Source organism: Saccostrea cucullata, unplaced genomic scaffold, assembly GCF_032062105.1.
Source record: "Saccostrea cucullata isolate Sc308-1 unplaced genomic scaffold, CSIRO_AGI_Scuc_v1 ctg2139, whole genome shotgun sequence".
Lineage (NCBI taxonomy): Eukaryota > Metazoa > Mollusca > Bivalvia > Ostreida > Ostreidae > Saccostrea > Saccostrea cuccullata.
In genome coordinates this window covers 175398-193870 of record NW_026926647.1, presented here as the reverse complement: position 1 = coordinate 193870, position 18473 = coordinate 175398, and the positions used below count along the sequence as shown (strand labels likewise).

General features: G+C 31.2%; 3 protein-coding genes across 4 annotated transcripts; 2 read left to right on the top strand and 1 right to left on the bottom strand.

Annotated features, from left to right (window-relative positions):
* The first annotated feature begins 755 nt into the window (after positions 1-755).
* On the top strand, positions 756-8255 carry LOC134272303 (collagen alpha-1(X) chain-like). Of its 2 annotated transcripts, none has more exons than XM_062754549.1 (2): positions 756-955; positions 7661-8255. In XM_062754549.1, the coding sequence occupies exons 1-2, from the start codon at positions 916-918 to the stop codon at positions 8122-8124; spliced, it is 504 nt and encodes a 167-aa protein (XP_062610533.1). In that variant the 5' UTR covers positions 756-915; the 3' UTR covers positions 8125-8255. The 2 variants fall into 2 exon arrangements, with proteins under 2 accessions (XP_062610533.1, XP_062610534.1); XM_062754550.1 differs by lacking the exon at positions 7661-8255 and adding an exon at positions 2052-2717.
* A 1607-nt stretch (positions 8256-9862) lies between these two features.
* Positions 9863-11025, top strand: LOC134272302 (cerebellin-3-like). The gene is made up of 2 exons (XM_062754548.1): positions 9863-10130; positions 10483-11025. Exons 1-2 carry the CDS (start codon positions 9956-9958, stop codon positions 10899-10901), a joined length of 594 nt encoding a protein of 197 aa, XP_062610532.1. The 5' UTR covers positions 9863-9955; the 3' UTR covers positions 10902-11025.
* A 1194-nt stretch (positions 11026-12219) lies between these two features.
* Positions 12220-15768, bottom strand: LOC134272301 (uncharacterized). The gene is made up of 4 exons (XM_062754547.1): positions 15702-15768; positions 15067-15484; positions 14371-14400; positions 12220-13217 (listed from the first exon to the last, which is right to left on the bottom strand). The coding sequence occupies exons 2-4, from the start codon at positions 15219-15221 to the stop codon at positions 12920-12922; spliced, it is 483 nt and encodes a 160-aa protein (XP_062610531.1). The 5' UTR covers positions 15222-15484; positions 15702-15768; the 3' UTR covers positions 12220-12919.
* Between the last annotated feature and the right edge of the window lie 2705 nt (positions 15769-18473).

The following is an 18473-nucleotide window of genomic DNA, read 5'->3' as shown; positions in this document are numbered from 1 at the left end:
TCATATTGCTGCAAAAATACAGTTTATAGAAGGAAACAAGGTTATGAACTATTCGGACAAATTGTGCTTATTTTGTCTGTTTTTATACGCTAATTTTGCAAGCAGATACAACTTTGCATTAATTGGAATGCATACTGACATTTTTTAGACTAGATGATGGTTCATTTTTTCACTATAAAAAGTCTACAGATTTGTCTTTTTTCATTTACCCGATCATAACAAAATGTACAAGGTAAGTGTAAACCTTTGGCAGGGAATACAGGTTACCTCCTCAGGACAGATAGCACCATTGATCTTTCTGGAGGTCATTTATGCTCTACTTTGAATTTGTATTGTTTCAGTGGATTTCCGAGCATTATATGACTACAGAGCAATGGTCAATTGTTTTTATAAAATGACATACTTATAGCACAATCATTTCTTGGATGACACGGGTTAAATCAAGGGAACTTAATTCGTATTTTTTTCCTCTCAATGTAACCCCCCAACCCCAGAAACGATACATATTCGCTATTACAAACCGTCCTAGAAGATTGTTTTGACGCTAAGCATATTCTATATTATGCTACTTTACATACATTGTACATATGCTAAGACATTGCTTATATCAATTTTTCCATTGCAAATAACCCTTCAATAAAAAATTTATAATCGACCTATATTATAATAAACCTGTCCAGATAAAACTTAAGTTTTCTTTTACATTTGTTGGATAAGATAAAACTGTCTAGAGCATACTCAGTCTAAAGATTGACTAGATTATCGCCGTTGAAGTGCATGCACTATGACAAAAGAAACACCCACAACAATGTATGGAATAGTTTTCTTTTTGTCGTCATTTTTTGCCTGTATCTATTCACTTAACGTGTCGATAGTGGACAAACAGAAGTAGTGGAACTTCGACGGGAATTACGTATGTTGGAGCAAAGATTGCAAGCACTGGAGGCTAAGAACAGTAAGATTTTCTTTATACGTATGTTTAGGTTTAAGAGAAAAAATATGGCGACAAAACCCAGGCCTATATATATTAGAATGAATCATAGTTGTTCCAATCGTCTTTAAAACGGTCTGAATCAATATTTGTAACTTTGCAAATTAAATGATGGAAAGTTTTTTTTTTTTTTTTTTTTTTTTGTATAAGAATGAATTCGGTTATATACTTTTTAAACTTTCACCAATATATGAGTATAGAAAAACGCACAATTTAACGTTTATTTCTCTACAAATTTCCTCAATTTCGATAAAATTATTCTACTTAACAACTTTTATCCTGAATTTCACTTAAATTTACATAACTTTATTAAACATTTTTTTAGGTTATACCTTTGATTTTGTGTTATTTATCAAAATGACAGACATAAAGTATAAAAATGTACCCCCGGTATGGATTTTACCATAATCACCGAGCCAGAGAGTTGTACTTCGAAGATGGGTAAATCATACTATTGACTGAAAAAAAATATATGCTAGTTAAATTTCAACTATTTCACGATACAAACTCATAACTCAATTTTAATGTCATCTTAATTGTCCAGGGGCTCGTAACATAAAGCTTGCTAAGATTTTGACTTACATAGGGTCATACGTTTGTTTTAGGCACAATCCTAGAGCCTGTCAAAGTACTACTTAAATATGTTTAAAACCGTAAGATAAAATAAAGTTTTTAACATAGTGATGTCTTAGCTAAGTCAAACTTAATTCACAATTTTTCTCATAAATCATGCTATAGTTTGATTTTGAGGGTTCATTACGTGGGTTACATGTACCAGCCTTTCGGTGAATAAATCGACAGTTTTAAGCTTTTAATTATAAGTAATTGAAAATTTATTTTAAGTTAAAACAGGTAAAACATATAGCATTTTTCCATGCATCCGTTCCAAAAATGTTCATATTTTGCTAAACATGAAATTACTACATCATTTCAGTTGGTTCGTTTGTGGGTTTTTTTTTCTATTTCTATTATATGAATTCCTAAAATTTTATTTCCAAATACATATGTATTTAATTTTCTTAAATTGACTTAAATTGTTCTTTTTCCTAAATATTTACAGACAATACGTCATCACTTCCCATTGTCTTTACAGTCTGCATGGGATCCAGCCTTAGAACACTTGGACCTCATCAACGAATTGAATTCAATCAAGTGATCTTAAATGAAGGCGGGGCATATGACCCCCGACATGGAATATTTCGGGCACCTGTTACTGGAATCTATAGATTTGTTGCTACATTCCTTAATAAGCCTGATCATGAAGCCTTTGTAGAGATTGTTAAGGATGGAGTTCTTCTTACTCACGCTTATAGTGATTACCGTCAACACAGTGAAGGGACAGCGCAAGTAAACGTTAAGTTGCAGTCTGGTGATGATGTTTGGTGTAGAAATGCATTTTCCACAACCTCTATCACATTACATCCTGATGGAAAATATTCGTGTTTCTCTGGGTTTCAAATCTAATGATACGATGAATAGTCTTAGAATTAAACATGTACCTGCATTATAAATGTTAAAGAATTATTATACGGGTAAAAGAAATGTTAGTTATGAAGATTAAAATTGTAGGAGAATACGGCCTGGGTATAAGAAGATGATGTATATCGAAGGCAAAGTTTATTATTTTTATGACAAATAGAGATCTACTTAAACTAGAAAATGCTTTGTGCATGAAACTGTTTGTCTCCTTTTGACAAATTTATAACATCAATGTTAATTATCGTTCCTCGAGTCATAGAATATATTTGTATATATATTTTTTTCATATGTAAAACTAAATAGTTAAGGTTTTAATATTAAAAATTAAGTGGTTTTTTTCAATATATTATATAGTTTAACTGAGGTCAGCAGTGGGCTCATTAATTAACAAATGTATTTATTAGAGGACAGGCTGATCGGAGTAGTATATACGGTAAGTTTTTAACATATGTACTTCATAATGGCATATGAGTATATAAAAAATAATGTTTATTTCCAGTATATGTTGTTTTATCATTTCGATTTCAAGCGCTGAAAGGGATTATTATGGCTTCGACGTTATGAAAAAATAAACAGAGCAAAAATAGGGGATTTTTTCTTACATAAATACGTTAATATAATTATTCCTTTTATAAATTTTATCTTCTATATACCGGTATACTATATTTTTAAGGATCATACTAGTCGCTATTTACTTCGAATACATTTGTTTGTGTCTAACCAGTGCCAATAACATCAGAACAATATTGAATACAAATGTAAAAGAGAAAAAAACTACTTTTGTGATGCAAACTTCGAAAACATTTTTCAAACAGGAATTTAATCAATTTTCAGGATGTTTGTTAAACGCAAAAATAAATAATTAATTCGAGATATAATCATCAAATGTATGTATTTATTGTTTAAGAAGTAAATCCAGAAATAATTAAAGAAAATTGTTTTAATAATGACATGTCTATCACTTTGATTGATTATTTGTATATTGTTTAACGCCGAGTCGGTGATATTTCAGCCATATTTCGGCGGTGCCTTTTTCACTTTGAAAACAAAGTATTCTAAAGCATGGTTCATTTTAGCGTTGCTAATCCTTTCTAATAGATTTATGAATGTGAACTGTTATTGAACAAGGATACATAAAGATAACGTTTTCTCAAAATAGATCAAATAAGATAACATAACAAAATCAACCTAGAACTAAAACATTTCTTTGGAAATCTGAGTCAACGTCGAAGATTTTTTTTTTATCAATAGAAGTTGCCTATCAACATATTACTTTCTTCTTAACTGAGATACCGGAAGATTCAATCATGATTTTATAACAACTTATCCTATCAATATCTTTTGTAATTGTGAACCTGTTTACACATCAGCAGACCTGAATACCGATATTGTGAAATTATCAAAGGACTTAAATGACCTGAAGTCGACTGTAGCAGTACTGAATTCTACATTGAGATCCATGCAGTCGAAAATAATGAAATGTAAGTATCCTTTGTTATGAAAATTTAACCTAAATATGTATATATATAAAACTATCTATGATGTAATCGTGTACTCTCTGTATGATGAGACAAAATCCTTTTCATAAAATTGTAAAGTAATATTTTTTTCAATTTTTATTTCAACTAGTCTACTTAAATTTGTATATTTAATTTGTAAATCACACTTTTGTGTGTTTAAGTGTTTAAATAGTGTTTAAGTACAAATCTATCATTTTCTTTATTCACGTAAAAAAATTACAATTATTTATTGTTTATACGCAATATGATTTATTTTTCATTAAGTGCAAACAAGGGCAATAAACAGACAGCTAATTGCGTTCGTGTCTTGGATATTCCTTACCGAGAGTGTTCGGGCCAATCAGACAATCATATTCGACCGTGTAATCCTTAAGGATTATAAGGAGGATCATATGACGCAAGACATGGGGTATTTCGGGCACCTGTTAGCGGTGTATACCAGTTTATTGTTGCCTTCGTCACTGTGCAGCACCAAACAGCCTGGATTGAAATCGTAAAAGATGGCGTTTGTAAGGATTGGCATGAAGTTTCGTAATCTAATATAGACATGGTAGTTCATTTCATTTTGGATTATTTGGATCTTAAAAAATATTCAAAACTGGCGAATGATTTTGAAGAATTTCTTCCTTAGAAAGGGAACTATGATATATCATTTCTGTGATGTTTTTTTGCAAATAAAATTTTTGATGATTTTACTTCATATTTTCATATGTCTTCCAACACCCAATGTGACACTTTAGATCAGTTGTACGTACGGTCATTTCCTCTTCATTTTAGAAAATTTAAAATCCTCATTACACAGGGGTTCTTTGAAGCAGGTTTGGACAAAAGTGGCCCTATTGACATGCAGAAGTATCGTTAAAAAGACGATATATATAGAAGATATTTGTCCAAAAAAAGTTTAGTTTTTAGGTACTATGTGTATTTTCGTTTGGATGTATGTGCATTCACCATGACCTAAACACGGATGTCGTAATGCAATTTTCCAAAACTTTCCAAAGCACATAGGATTGTTTCAAATCGTTTTCAGTTAATTAAATAAAACCTTAAGGATTAAAATCTATTGCTAATTTATGGATGCATGTACCATTCATAGACGGTATGCATATACACATGTACTATAAGAAAAATACCCGAAGCATGAAAAAAAAGAAAGATGGTATAAATAGAATGTTCTTACAATGTTTGGATCTGTAGAACTATATATTTTGATTGTTCAACTTCTCAACTTTAATTATATAGATACAACTGCAGCAAAAATGAGTTAATAGAATAAAATGAAGAAAATGAACATTTCAGACAAATTTTGCTTATTTTTTTTTGGCATCAAATGGAATGCATTCTGACATTTTAGACTAGCTGAAGGCACATTTTTTTTCACTATCAAATGTCTACAGATTTCTTTTTTCCATTTACCCGAGCATAACAAAACGTACAAGGTCAATGTAAAAGGTCAGCAGGGGACATTTACCTCATTAGGACACACGATAACACCATTGATATATTTGGAGGTCAATTAATGCTCTACGCGCAATTAGTAATTCAGTGGCGGATTTAAGGGGGGGGGGGCACACACACACCCCCCTAAATTCTCAAAATTTACGTAAATCACAGTTTCGTCTAGAAAATATAAATATGTATACTTGGTAGACCTCTTTTTTACCCTACAGAATCTCTAGAATCCAGGAGCTTCTGGACCCACTGGGGACCTCAAGGCGGCCCCCAGACCCTTTACCTAAATTTGGCGCCCCCTTTAACTTCAATTCCTGGATCCGCGCCTGAGTATTGTTTTAATGGACTTATCAGTTTGAGGACTGTCCATTATATGTATCATACCTTCAGATTAAGATTTGGTGAATGAAGGATTATTTGTTACAAAAAATTCAGTTAGAATTTCCAAATAAGTATCCATCAGAGAGGACATTGAAAGAATATTTTTTAAAAAAAAAATTATGGAAAATAAGAAAGTTGAAATAGTAAACTCATTGTAACTTTAACTTGTAAAAAGTCTTTCTTAAATGAAATACTTATGACACAATCATTTCTTGCATGACACCGGTTAAATCAATGAATCTTAAATTGTAATCTTTTTACTCTTAATGTAAAGTTTTGCCTCCAGAAACGATACATTTTCACAATTGTAAACAGTCCTATGAGATGTAGAAAGAATTGTTTTGACGCCAATGCATTCCATGATTTACATATATATGCTAACACATAACTCATATTAATTTTTCGGTTGCAAATACCTCTCCATTGAAAATTTAAATCGCATCGTGATCAAACTGCCTACCAGTAAAAATGTATAAATAACCTATATTAAGATAAACCTGTGCAGGCTTTGTTATACATTTGTTTGATAAGATATAACTGTTCTAGGGCATATTCAGTCTAAAGATTGACTCGATCATCGCCTTTGATGTAAATGCACTATAACAAAAGAAACTTCCATAACAATATATAGAATGTTTTTCTTTTTGACCACATTTCTTGTCTGTAGCTGTTCACTTAATGTGTCGATAGTTGGATCAACAGAGGTAGTGGAACTCCGACGGGAATTATGGATGTTGCAGCAAAGATTGCAAGCACTGGAGGTTAAGATCAGATCAGTAAGATGTTTTGGGCTACATGGTTAAGTTTCATGAGAAAAGATAACATCAATACTGTGATTTGTATTCTGATGAACCAGAGTTGTTCCAATCGTCTATAAAGCACTCTGAATACAGATTTGTAAAATAAAAAGTTGCATATCACTCAATATTATGTGCAAGAAGTATTGCAAGTATTTCCTTATTACCTAAATTAACATTAAATGACATCTGTTATATATTCTATTCTTTTTTTAAGTTGTGATGAGAACATTATGCCGACTTTACTGCTAACTAACCTTTTCCTTTGAACATTCAACCAACCAATAACGTTTAGACCTAGTAGATTAAAAAATCTAAAAATCAAACTGTTTTTCTTAACAACTTTGATCCTGAATCTCACTCAAATGATACTTAAATATATTTCACACCGTAACATAAAACGAACCTAGCAAGTTCTTAGCTAAGTCAAAATTACTTCACATTTTTCTCGTAAATCATGCTAGTATTTCAGTTGGTATACCTGCATGATAATATATATTCAGTTACATGTTTTTATGATATATAAATTGACGTCTTTTTTTCAATTTTAGTTAGGTCATATTTTGTATGAAAATTCTGTTAAAAATTATCCTTAATATCGAAAAATAAAATCCAAAAAATCACATGTCACATATGACAAGGTGGCAACGCCTGATGTAAATGTATAATTTTTAAATATGCGTATGAAAATGTTAAGACATACTTTTAAGTCACCTCTTCCGAACGCCTAAATTTTGCTAAGATCTAGGCTCGCTTTTCGTTACGGTCTTGAGTTTAAGACTGCGCTTAAGTCCTATATAAGTATGGTATAAGATTAAGTATCCCTTATGTTACGACCCCCAATTTTGCGTATTTCGTAGCAGACCTTAATGGATCCTATGTGTGTCCAAAATGTTTATTTTTTTTGCTAAACATTTACTTACCGTACCATTTCTGTTTGGTTCTTTTTCCAATTCTATAAAAAATTTTAAAAATTTAATATCCTAGAATTTAATTTTCTTTTATCTCTTTAAACTGTTCCTTTTACTAAATACTTACAGACAATACTTCATTCGATCGAACACTTCCTGTCGCCTTTACAGCCTGTTTGGGAGTAAGCCGAAGAATATTTGGACCTCAGCAAGGAATGGAATTCGATCAAATCATCTTAAACGAGGGCGGGGCATATGACCCACGACATGGAATATTTCGGGCACCTGCTACTGGAATTTATCGATTTGTTGTTACATTTATCAATAAGCCTGATCTTGATGCTTTTGAAGAAATTGTTAAGGATGGAATTCTGCTTGGTCACGCTTACAGTAATTACCGTCAACACAGCGAAGGAACAGTGCAAGTCAACGTTAAGATATGTAGTCTGGTGAAGATGTGTGGTGTCGAAATGCATTTTCCACAAACTCCATCACCTTACATTCTAATGGAAAATATTTGTGTTTTTCTGGATTTCAGATTTAAGGATACGGTTTTTAATCTTAGAATAAAACGTGTGTATGTATTTTATTAATGTAAAACTTTATCATACGGTTAAAAGAAAATTTAATTTTGAAGATTAAAATTGTGGGAGAACACGGCTTGGATTAAGAAGAGAACATATCCAAAGCAAAGCTTTTTTATAATTTTAATGACAGAGATCTACGTAAACTCAAAAAATGCTTTGAGCATGAAACCGTTTGTCTCCCTTTCACTTATTTATAACATCAGTGTTTTTATCGCTCCTCGAGACATAGAATATAGAATATATTTATATAGATATATATTTTTTCTATATGTAAAACAAAATAAATAAGTTTTAAATATTAAAAGTCAACTGTTTTTTCCAATATCTATAGTGTAATTGAAGACAGCAGTAAGTTCATTAATTAAAAATAAGATTCATTAGAGAACAGACTGATCGACGTAGATTTAACATATTTATACACTAAAAAATCCAGGGATATTCCTTATTTACGTTGGATTTGAACGATGAGCAGGGGATGCACACTCCTCCTTGGCACTTGATATCATCTGTGTTTTAGAGGTCTGTATTTGCTCTCCTCTCGATTGTATTATTTAAATGGACTTCAACTCGACATTTAGATATATTGACGACGCATTGTCAATTAATAATGATAATTTCCAATCCTACGTCGATAAGATATATCCTGGTGAGCTTGAGATAAAAGATACCACAGAGTCCGACACTTTTGCTTTATATTTGGATATTTTACTTGAAAGAGACGTTAATGGTAATCTAATAACCAAGTTCTATGATTAACGTGATGATATCCCTAACTTATGCAGCAATATACCTTCATCACCTGCATACGGAGTATATATATCTCAGTTGATTCGATACGCAAGAGCATGTTCTACGTATGAACAATTTCTTAAACGAGGTAAATTATTAACAAGCAAGTTGATGAAACAAGAATATCAGCAGTCTCGTTTAAAGTCATCATTTCGTAAGTTCTATGGTCGATACAATGACCTTGTCAGCAAATACAATTTATCATTGAGTCAAATGCTGACTGACGTTTTTCATACCAATTGTTAGTCCATTATTTATACACTGAATTGACGACGAATTTTTTCCGTTATTTCCTGATCATGACAAGGAGCACACGGCGGGTGTGACCGGTCGGCAGGGGATGCTCACTCCTCCATGGCACCTGATCCCACCTCTGATGTTTCGGAGGTCCGTGTTTCCTTCTACTGTGAACTGGAGTACTAAAGATTTTTGTAACATATACTTTATAATGGCACATGAGCATATAAAATTAGGTTTAATCCAGAAGTGGTGATTTCATGTGCAGAAAGGAATTTGTATTGCTTCGATAAAATAAAAAATAAACATATATATTTTTTCTTACATAAATACATTAATATGATTTCTTTTATAAAGTTTATCTTCCTTTTCTCTCTACTTTAAAGGATCCCTTACGTATAAGTCGCTATTTACTCTTCTGTGCATTTTTTGTTTGTGTTTAATCGGTGTCAATAACAATATAAAACAACATTGCATACAAATGTTTATTGCTTTATAAGAATTAAATCTAGAAATGATAAAAAAATTATTTTAATGATGACGTGTCTTTCACTTTGAAAACAAAGTTTTCTTAAACGGTGTGCATTTTGGTGTAGCTAATCTTTCCTGATAGATTTATGAATGTGAACTGCTATTGAACAAAGATACATAAAGAGATCGTTTACTTAAAGTAGATCAAATTGAGATAACAAAATAAAATCTATCTAAAAGCAAAACTATTTCTTCTGAAATTTGATGACTTGGGATTAAAAAAAGCATTTCCACTCATTTCTACATTTTGTTTTTGTCTGAGCTAACGGAAGATTTAATTATGGTTTTATTACATTTTTTGTCAACATTTGTTGGAATTGGGAACTTGCTTTTTTACACATCAGCAGACCTGAATACCGATATTGTGAAATTATCAAAGGACTTAAATGACATGAAGACAACTGTGGATTTACTGAATTCTACATTGAGATCCATGCAGTCAGAAATCATAAAATGTAAGTTCCTTTTGTCATGAAATTTTTACCTAACTATGTATATATATAAAACTATCGATGATGTAATGATGTACTCTCTGTATGATAAGAGAGACAATTTGTTTCATAAAATTGTAAAGTAATATATTTTGTTTTATCAATACATCGTCCAATACATGTAATTGTGCTTAAATTTGTACGTTTAATTTGTAAATAGCAGTTGCTTAATAAAAATAATAAGTGTTCAAGCAAGTCGTTTTCGTGAGTGAACAAATGATTGATGGACCTGTACAAATCTACCAGTTTTCATTATTCAACTAAACACCTACCATTATTTATAGTTTAGATGCAATATATTTTTTTTTACAATCAGTGCAAACGGGGGCAACAAACAGACAATTAATTGCGTTCACTGCCTGTCTTGGATATTCCTCGCCGAGAGTGTTCGGGCCACATCAGACAATCATATTCGACCGTGTAATCCTTAACCAAGGAGGTTCATATGACGCAAGACATGGGGTATTTCGGGCACCTGTTAGCGGTGTGTATCAATTTATCGTTACCTTCGTCACTGTGCAGCACCACACAGCCTGGATTGAAATCATAAAAGATGGTGTTCAGCTGGTATACTCGTGGGCAGGTGCGACCGATTACAATGCAGCAACCGCGCAAGTTAACGTACAGGTTGAAGCAGGACAGGATGTCTGGTGTCGAAATGCGTACACAACAGATGCTACTCACTTGCATAATGAGGGACAGTATTCATGTTTTTCTGGACATATTCTTTCATAATAATTATTTGCCATGAAATCCAATCATATTTTTTTTATTCATTCATTGTATTTCTTATCGTTTATACAAAATGTATAATGAATACTTAAGATTCAACGATTTCCCAAAATAACTTAAGTAATCACATGCCATGAAATCAAATCAATTTTTTTTATTCATTCATTGTATTTCTAATCGTTTATATAACGAATATTTAAAGATTCGAAGATTTCTCAAAATGATTTAATTTTACGCAGTATTCAATTGTCAATCAAGATTTTGCCACATGATTTTCTGAGATATTTTCATACATTATTGTGCATTTATAGACAATATACATTTTTTATAAAAATTATCTTTTTTTATATGAATTATTGGTTTTTATCATGCAATTGAATTGTATATACCAAGGCTAAATCAGAGTACTTGCTGGTTGATATCATCAGTTTTTTGTAACCTTTGTAAGTCATAACAGAATATAGCTAACACATGTACTATTAAATAGAGAATAATACATACCCTTTTCCATATCACATCCTGTATCAGCCCGAGACACCAATATCAGCCAGAGGGCCGAAGTAATAAAATACAGCATGCATTAAGTTGAGAAGAAAATAAGTAAATAATCATGCATGGACTTCTTACATACACGTACATGGTCTATCGACTCATACGATTTGGGTTTGTTTCTACTTCTATTTCAATGCACTCGATCCGTAATTTGAAAATAATCTATTACATGTTTTGTAAATTAAGAACCCACCAAAAATTGTGTATGATCACAAGTACTGTTTTTGTGGTTTAATTTACTAAGGGTGTGATATTGACGTCACAATAGCCGTATCAGCCCTACAGGGCTGATATGGATTTGCAGGGCTGATATAGGTTATCAGCCCCGCAAATCCATATTAGCCCTGCAGGGCTGATACGGCTATTGTGACGTCAGCCATATCGCATATCCAAAAAAACTGTATTTATTACTAAGTGTGTAATAAAAGGTTTTATCAGCACCACTTTCCATATTGATGATGTTCCAATTTACGATTGAATAAAAAAAATGAATACGCCTTGTTCACGAAAGATGTACAAGATTAGATAGGAAAAGCGAGAAAAAATTGCGAATAGATTCAGTGAGATAAGTGTGCAATAGATATAGTGAGATAGTTTTGGTTGATATGATATCGTGTGATATGACGACACTACAAACCATTCATTAAGGTACTTCGAAAGATACATTTCAATAAAAACTAGGAATTTCGTCTCTAAAATGCATGTAATATTCCGTAAAATAAAATGTTTCAAATATTTGTTGAATCATGTGTACATATGAAGAATATTTGGCACATAGGTCCATTTCCTTTGAGTACTCTCTTTTAATCGGTAAACAGACATTTTTGTAAATGTGATCTCATATAGTAATGCAAAAATAATCTGCTCTGCTGGAATGAATACCTAAATCAAGAGTTTTATATGTACAATGATATATTTATGTTACATGCAGTACCTAAATATTTATAAATCATGTGAATAAACCTCAAGAGTTAAGAACTGACAAAAGGGAAACAGGTTTATATTGAAGGGTTTTAAGAAAAGCACAAACTAATCACCATTTTAATTTTGTTCTTTTCTTTGGAATTACAGTGAAAACTGTATAATCTGACAACTGTGCAATCCATCACACTGTAAACACCGACGTACAAATTCTTTGCTATTTTACTTAATTTCATGTCATTCTACATTGTGCAGTCCGTCATCTTGTCTATTCTGACACAAATTTCGTATCCAAGTGCATATCAGATGAGACATGTTTCACTGTATTTATTTCATGAACATGCATGTAACAGCAGTGTATCGACAAGGTGATATTTCTATTATCAAACAGGGCGTCCTCAGTGGCTTCATGATCGAGTTTCTATTGTTGTCCGATTTTAACAGAACTAAGTTATTAATGTTGAAATTAAGCGAAACCGCAATTCCAAAATCCATGTCATGAATTTGATAACTTCCAAATCATTGTCTTTGATTTACGCTTGTTTCCGCTAATAAAAGAAATTAGAATTTTGTTGAAAGTTGTGTTCTGAATCAGGTGGGGTCTCGTTATGCAAAGTGAATACAGCATCACTTCCACTTCCGCTTGGTAGTGAATACAATTCACTTTCTCTTGGAGAGTTTGACTGAAAAGTTTGGTTTTCGAAATAAACTGGGTTAGTTCTTACGCTTCTGTTGATAAAGGAATCTCGCTTTGCTGCAAAGTTGCCATCACTATATCGAGAGTTAAGTCTGGAAACAGATAGTCTGACGTTTCGTCCAGTTAGCACGGGCTTTCCAATACTTCTCCTGCATTAAAAATAAAAATAAGAAGACAAAATCTTAATACACAAAAAAGGAACTTTATGAGGGATATGTTTGGAACTTTAAAGTTTAAAATATTAAGTGATATTTTTTTCCAAGTAATTTTTTTTTCAATTTGTTTAAAACTGAATAAAAAAGGGAAATTTTTAACCTCGTTTTATCAATGGTTTTATACATTTTCTTTTACTGAAAAAGGAATGAATTATCTGACGTTCACAAGACATACTTACAAAAAAGTGCGCCGCACTAAAAACGTAACGTTTGTGTGAAGCAAAAATGTAAAATTTTCTACCAACAGTTCACTTAGAGGTAATTATTGTTTTTAAAACTATAATCTAATATGTATATCACAAAAGCACTACGTCTTGTCATCACGAATGATTAAAGTGCAGGTCGGTCAATAAACTTATGGCCGATAACAGTGCTAAATATATATGCAGTGAAATTATCATTTTATATATAAAAAAAAAAAGTTATGACGAAAGTCTACGAACTTTTTGAATGACCCTCGTACATTGTAATCCTTGTATGTTTAGTTGATTTTTATTTTTTCCATTTTTTAAATTTTCTTTTGTTTTTTTGTTTGTTAGTTTGTTTTTGTTTTATTTTGCTTTGTTTGTTTGTTTTTGTTCTATTTTGTTTTGTTTGTTTGTTTGTTTTTGTTCTGTTTTGTTTTGTTTGTTTGTTTGTTTGTTTGTTTTTGTTCTATTTTGTTTTGTTTGTTTGTTTGTTTGTTTTTTTCTTTTCTTTCTTCTGACTTGTAGCTTTCCATTGAAGTCAATTTCATTGATGGACAAAAAGAATTCCAGAACAACTAGTCTATATATACATTACCTAAAATTAATTCGTAACCACTTTTTGTATTGAAAACTTAAACTACATTAGGAAAACAGCTTCATAATAATTCTAGAGTTTTCGAAGCTTATTATGTGCCAAATAAACGCTTTTTAAATGTCTTAAAAGATTTTTCAAATATATTGATCAGATAAATAACGTGTAAAAAATAAGACAAAATGGTTGGCTGCCTAAACAAGTACATAATCAGAAGGGAGACAAAAAAGAATATCCTATATATGGTTGAATATGTTTCATTTTTCCATTAAAAGATTATATTAGATTAGTTTATGTACATAAATACCTTGAAACAGATTTGTTGTGTGCTCCACTACTGAAAATATAAAGAATTTCCAACAATTATTACTTTCGTACATAACAATATAAAAAGTATACTAAATTCACATTTGTAAACTATTTAAGACCATCTTTATTCACAGGTTTCTAGAAATGTGGAAAACAGTTTTACATAATTATGGAAACAAAAATATTGTGCTTGGCTCACTTGAAGGCATAATGCAGGTTTGTTTAGGTATTTTGGGATCCAATTTAATATTAAAGAAGACAAAGGAAGATTTTGAGACGACATGAAATTCCAACATGTACATTTTTTGACGTTAAAGATAGTTGTGAGAACGTTTAAAGTAAAAGAAAGTTTTAAATGGCTGTTTGGTGCTCAAAGGAAGCATGTTAAACATTTTTGGGTTTGTGGAAGCCAACTAAATGTTTCAGCGAAGCATAAGGATATAGTTAAGGGTTTAAGAAACGTGGGATATTTGCATGGGTTTTTAGACAATGATGGATTTGTTTGAAAGAAACGTATATGTTTTAGGTTTAAGAAGGGAATCAAGTGGTACATGTTTAGGCCTAAGTTTGATGCTTGTAAGAAGCTAGCAAGGATAAGAAAAGAATAAAAGGTACAAGTACGTCAAATGTTTAAGAAGGTAAGCATGTCAGACTTAATTGATGACTTTTTACAACTGTATAGTTGTACACTTACTCTGCTTTCATGTTGTTTCTGCAGGTTAGTACAATCAACGTGATCAGACATATAATGATGATACTGAGCGCAGAAAGAAGGGCGATAACTAAGATCCTCTCAGTATCCGTCAGGGAATTCTGGGAAGACAACAACTCTGAAACGGCTTCCGTCATCTTTTGTCATACGGTTCCCTACCCCTCTATAGCCTTTCTTTGGATAAAGTATACGGGTTGAATTTTGCAGATATATCACTAAATATTCCTTTAGTACCTCATCTTCGGTGTTAAAAATTGATTTAAAAGTGAAGTATGGCTTCAGTTTGATGGCCTTTTCACTTATATACTTTCTAATGTTTCTTGAAATCGCAAATCAATCTTTTATAAGCGATGACTTCTATTTACCGTACATACATGTAGTATTCCCTTGTATCTACAACCTAAAAATAAATGTTTATATCTTGCAAACTTTTTCTAAACATTTTTACTAGAGTTTTATATTTACATAGAAAAACAATACACTAAATGATCTGCATACATGTATGCAAAGTTATAATTAGAGAACTTGTACAGTTCTTGAGTGCTTAAACTCAGTTCACTATTTCACTATCCCACAATTTCTCTATTTTTCAGCTTTTAATTTGCACCTTTATTTACCTGCATTTTATAACTGTTCCGCTAAGCAAATCAGAGTACTCCAGCTAGAGAGATAAGTTACTTACAATATGAGCGAAGGCACAACAATAAATGATAACCCTATTGTTATTCAAATTGAACCTATTATCGCACCTGGTATTAATTCACGTGATAGGAAAAGGTTTGAGCGTGATTTAATATAAACGTCTTTGTAAACAAAGGTACTTGAACGCGTATATCTATCTTATTTCTGATTATATGATTTAAAGTAAATGCATTTTAACAAAATTCTAATTTGTATTGCCATAGTACGGAAGCCCATTTAGGACCTATCAAAAAATATTTTTGAATTCGATATAAAGATTTGTTGAATTCGTTATAACGAATTTAATTTGTTACTACAGATTTGTTGAATTCGTTATAACCAATTCAAAAATTTGTTAAAACAAATTCTTGAATTGGTTATAACGAACTCAACAAATCTGTACTAACAGATTTAATTCGTTATAACGAATTCAATGAATCTGTTATAACAAATTAAATTCGTTATAACGAATTCAATGAATCTGTTATAACGAATTCTAAAAATCGTTATATCGAATTCAAATATATTTTTTGATAGGTCCTAAATGGGCTTCCGTACCATAGCAACTGATAATTGATTGAAATGTCTTTCTAATGAGAATAATGATATGAATTCAATCATAATGCAGGAAATCTTCAAAGATTTTAACTTGACCAAAAACATATATTGGCAACGACCGTACAATAAAACAAAATTTCACTAGCAAGTTAAAAGTAAAATTTCTCAGAAAAAAGTGAAGACAAGGAACAGTCATTGTTATAACAAACTTTGGAATTTGTTTAATCGAATTTAATTCGTTATAACAAATTAAAGAATTCGTTTTAACGAATTTAATTTGTTATAACAAATTAAAGAATTCGTTATAATGAATTCAACAAACTTTTTATAACAGATTGAAATCGTTATAACAAATTCAAAGAAATTGTTATAATGAATTAAATTCGTTATAACAAATTCGTCAATTCGTTATATCAAATTTCAAAAATATTTTTATAAGTCCTAATTGGGCTTCCGTAGCTTAGCGTTTCTTACTTATAAAGAAGAAGGTTTTCGATAAACTTTTCTTCACCGGAAAAGTTAAAAAAAAAAAGATAATCTAATGAGGACCAGTGTCAATCTGTTCTCTTTTTTTCTTGCTAAAAACTTTAATTGTTATTCACATTAAAGCATGAAATCGCTTCTAAGAAGATTCCTCAGACTGATATGCCAAATAAAATTTGCACGAAATGGTATTATACCGATATATCAATGAATTTCAACTGTTCGATAGTTTTTTCAAAATAATGAAATTGACAGGGTATTGATGTAATATTTCTACAAAGAACAAATTTCAGAACGCGTTTTATATAACTTTGGATTTCAGTCCAAAATTTGTTTTAGAGTCATTGTCATTCCTATATTTGTAAAGGATCATTCTCTACAAGGCCGTTTTACGGCCTACAATGACTTCAAATTTTCAAATAGTATTTCCCCCATAGAAATTGTATGAATCAGTAGGCTGATGATAAATATAGATAGGTTAATGATACAGTAGTATTTGTTATGATATAGGGTCACAAAGTAAGGTACTATCGGTCCGTATTAGCATTAAAGTAATGGGAAAACTCAAGAGGGTGGCTGTGTTATATAACTCCTGCGCATGTCATAACCACCTTAACCAACACCAAAATTTGCATGTAAACTTCTTATAAAATCAAAAAGTGACAAATTATGAAGCTGGTTAAAGGTGGTTATGACATGTAAATAAAAACTTTTCGCTTCATTTTTACGATATCGCTTCATTTTTACGATATTTGCAGGAATAGCAAACTAGACACAATGAAGGATAGCGGCTTATGTGAGTTATTTCTTTTATGAATTTTTAGTTAAAGTACAATTTTCTGTTGATTTACTGAGAATTGATATTAGCCATGCATGTTTACGGAAAAAAAATGTCAACTTTTCACTTAAAAGGTCTTAGAATACTGGATGTCTTGAAAGTACACACGGAGGTCTCGTTTAAATGTCTGCTAAAAATTAAGAAAATAAACTTTTTATAGGCTATAAGGCATGATTATAAGTTATTTATTATAATTATAAATATGATAATGATAGTTCGGTTTATCTATATCTGCTACTTCTTTGCATTTCCTTATGCGTACTGCATATGTTCTTTGTATTTCCTTTTCAGTACTGAATACAGCTTACTCCACTTATATTGAACTTGCTTATTTTGAAATTCCGCTTATTTTGAAATAAAAATAAATCCCTGGTTTTTGACTCTCATATTCTTTGCATTAAAATAACGGTTATATTGAAATCGGCTATATTGAAATATCGCTTATATTGAAGCCACTGATCAGTCCCCACAGGTGATAATGAGTTGTTTTCATAACGGTTATACTGAAGTACTCCCTGGCGGCTGTCGTTACGGTTGGTGACAGAAATTATGCCTGACTGACCAGTTGATATAAAAAGGTGTGAATAATTAAGTTTTCACCTGATGTGTTTTTATACTGCATGCTCTTATGAAATAAAATTATTCACTGCTAAATTCTTTAAAATTTGTTTCCATGTATATAATACGGAAGTATTTAGGCTAAAGGCAACATAGTAACCCCCACAGATCTAGAAAAAACTTAATTTTCAAATTAAATTTGTACTGTTAATGGCTAATGATAAACCTAAATTTGAAATAGCTAAGATATCAACCCGAGTACACTTACGAT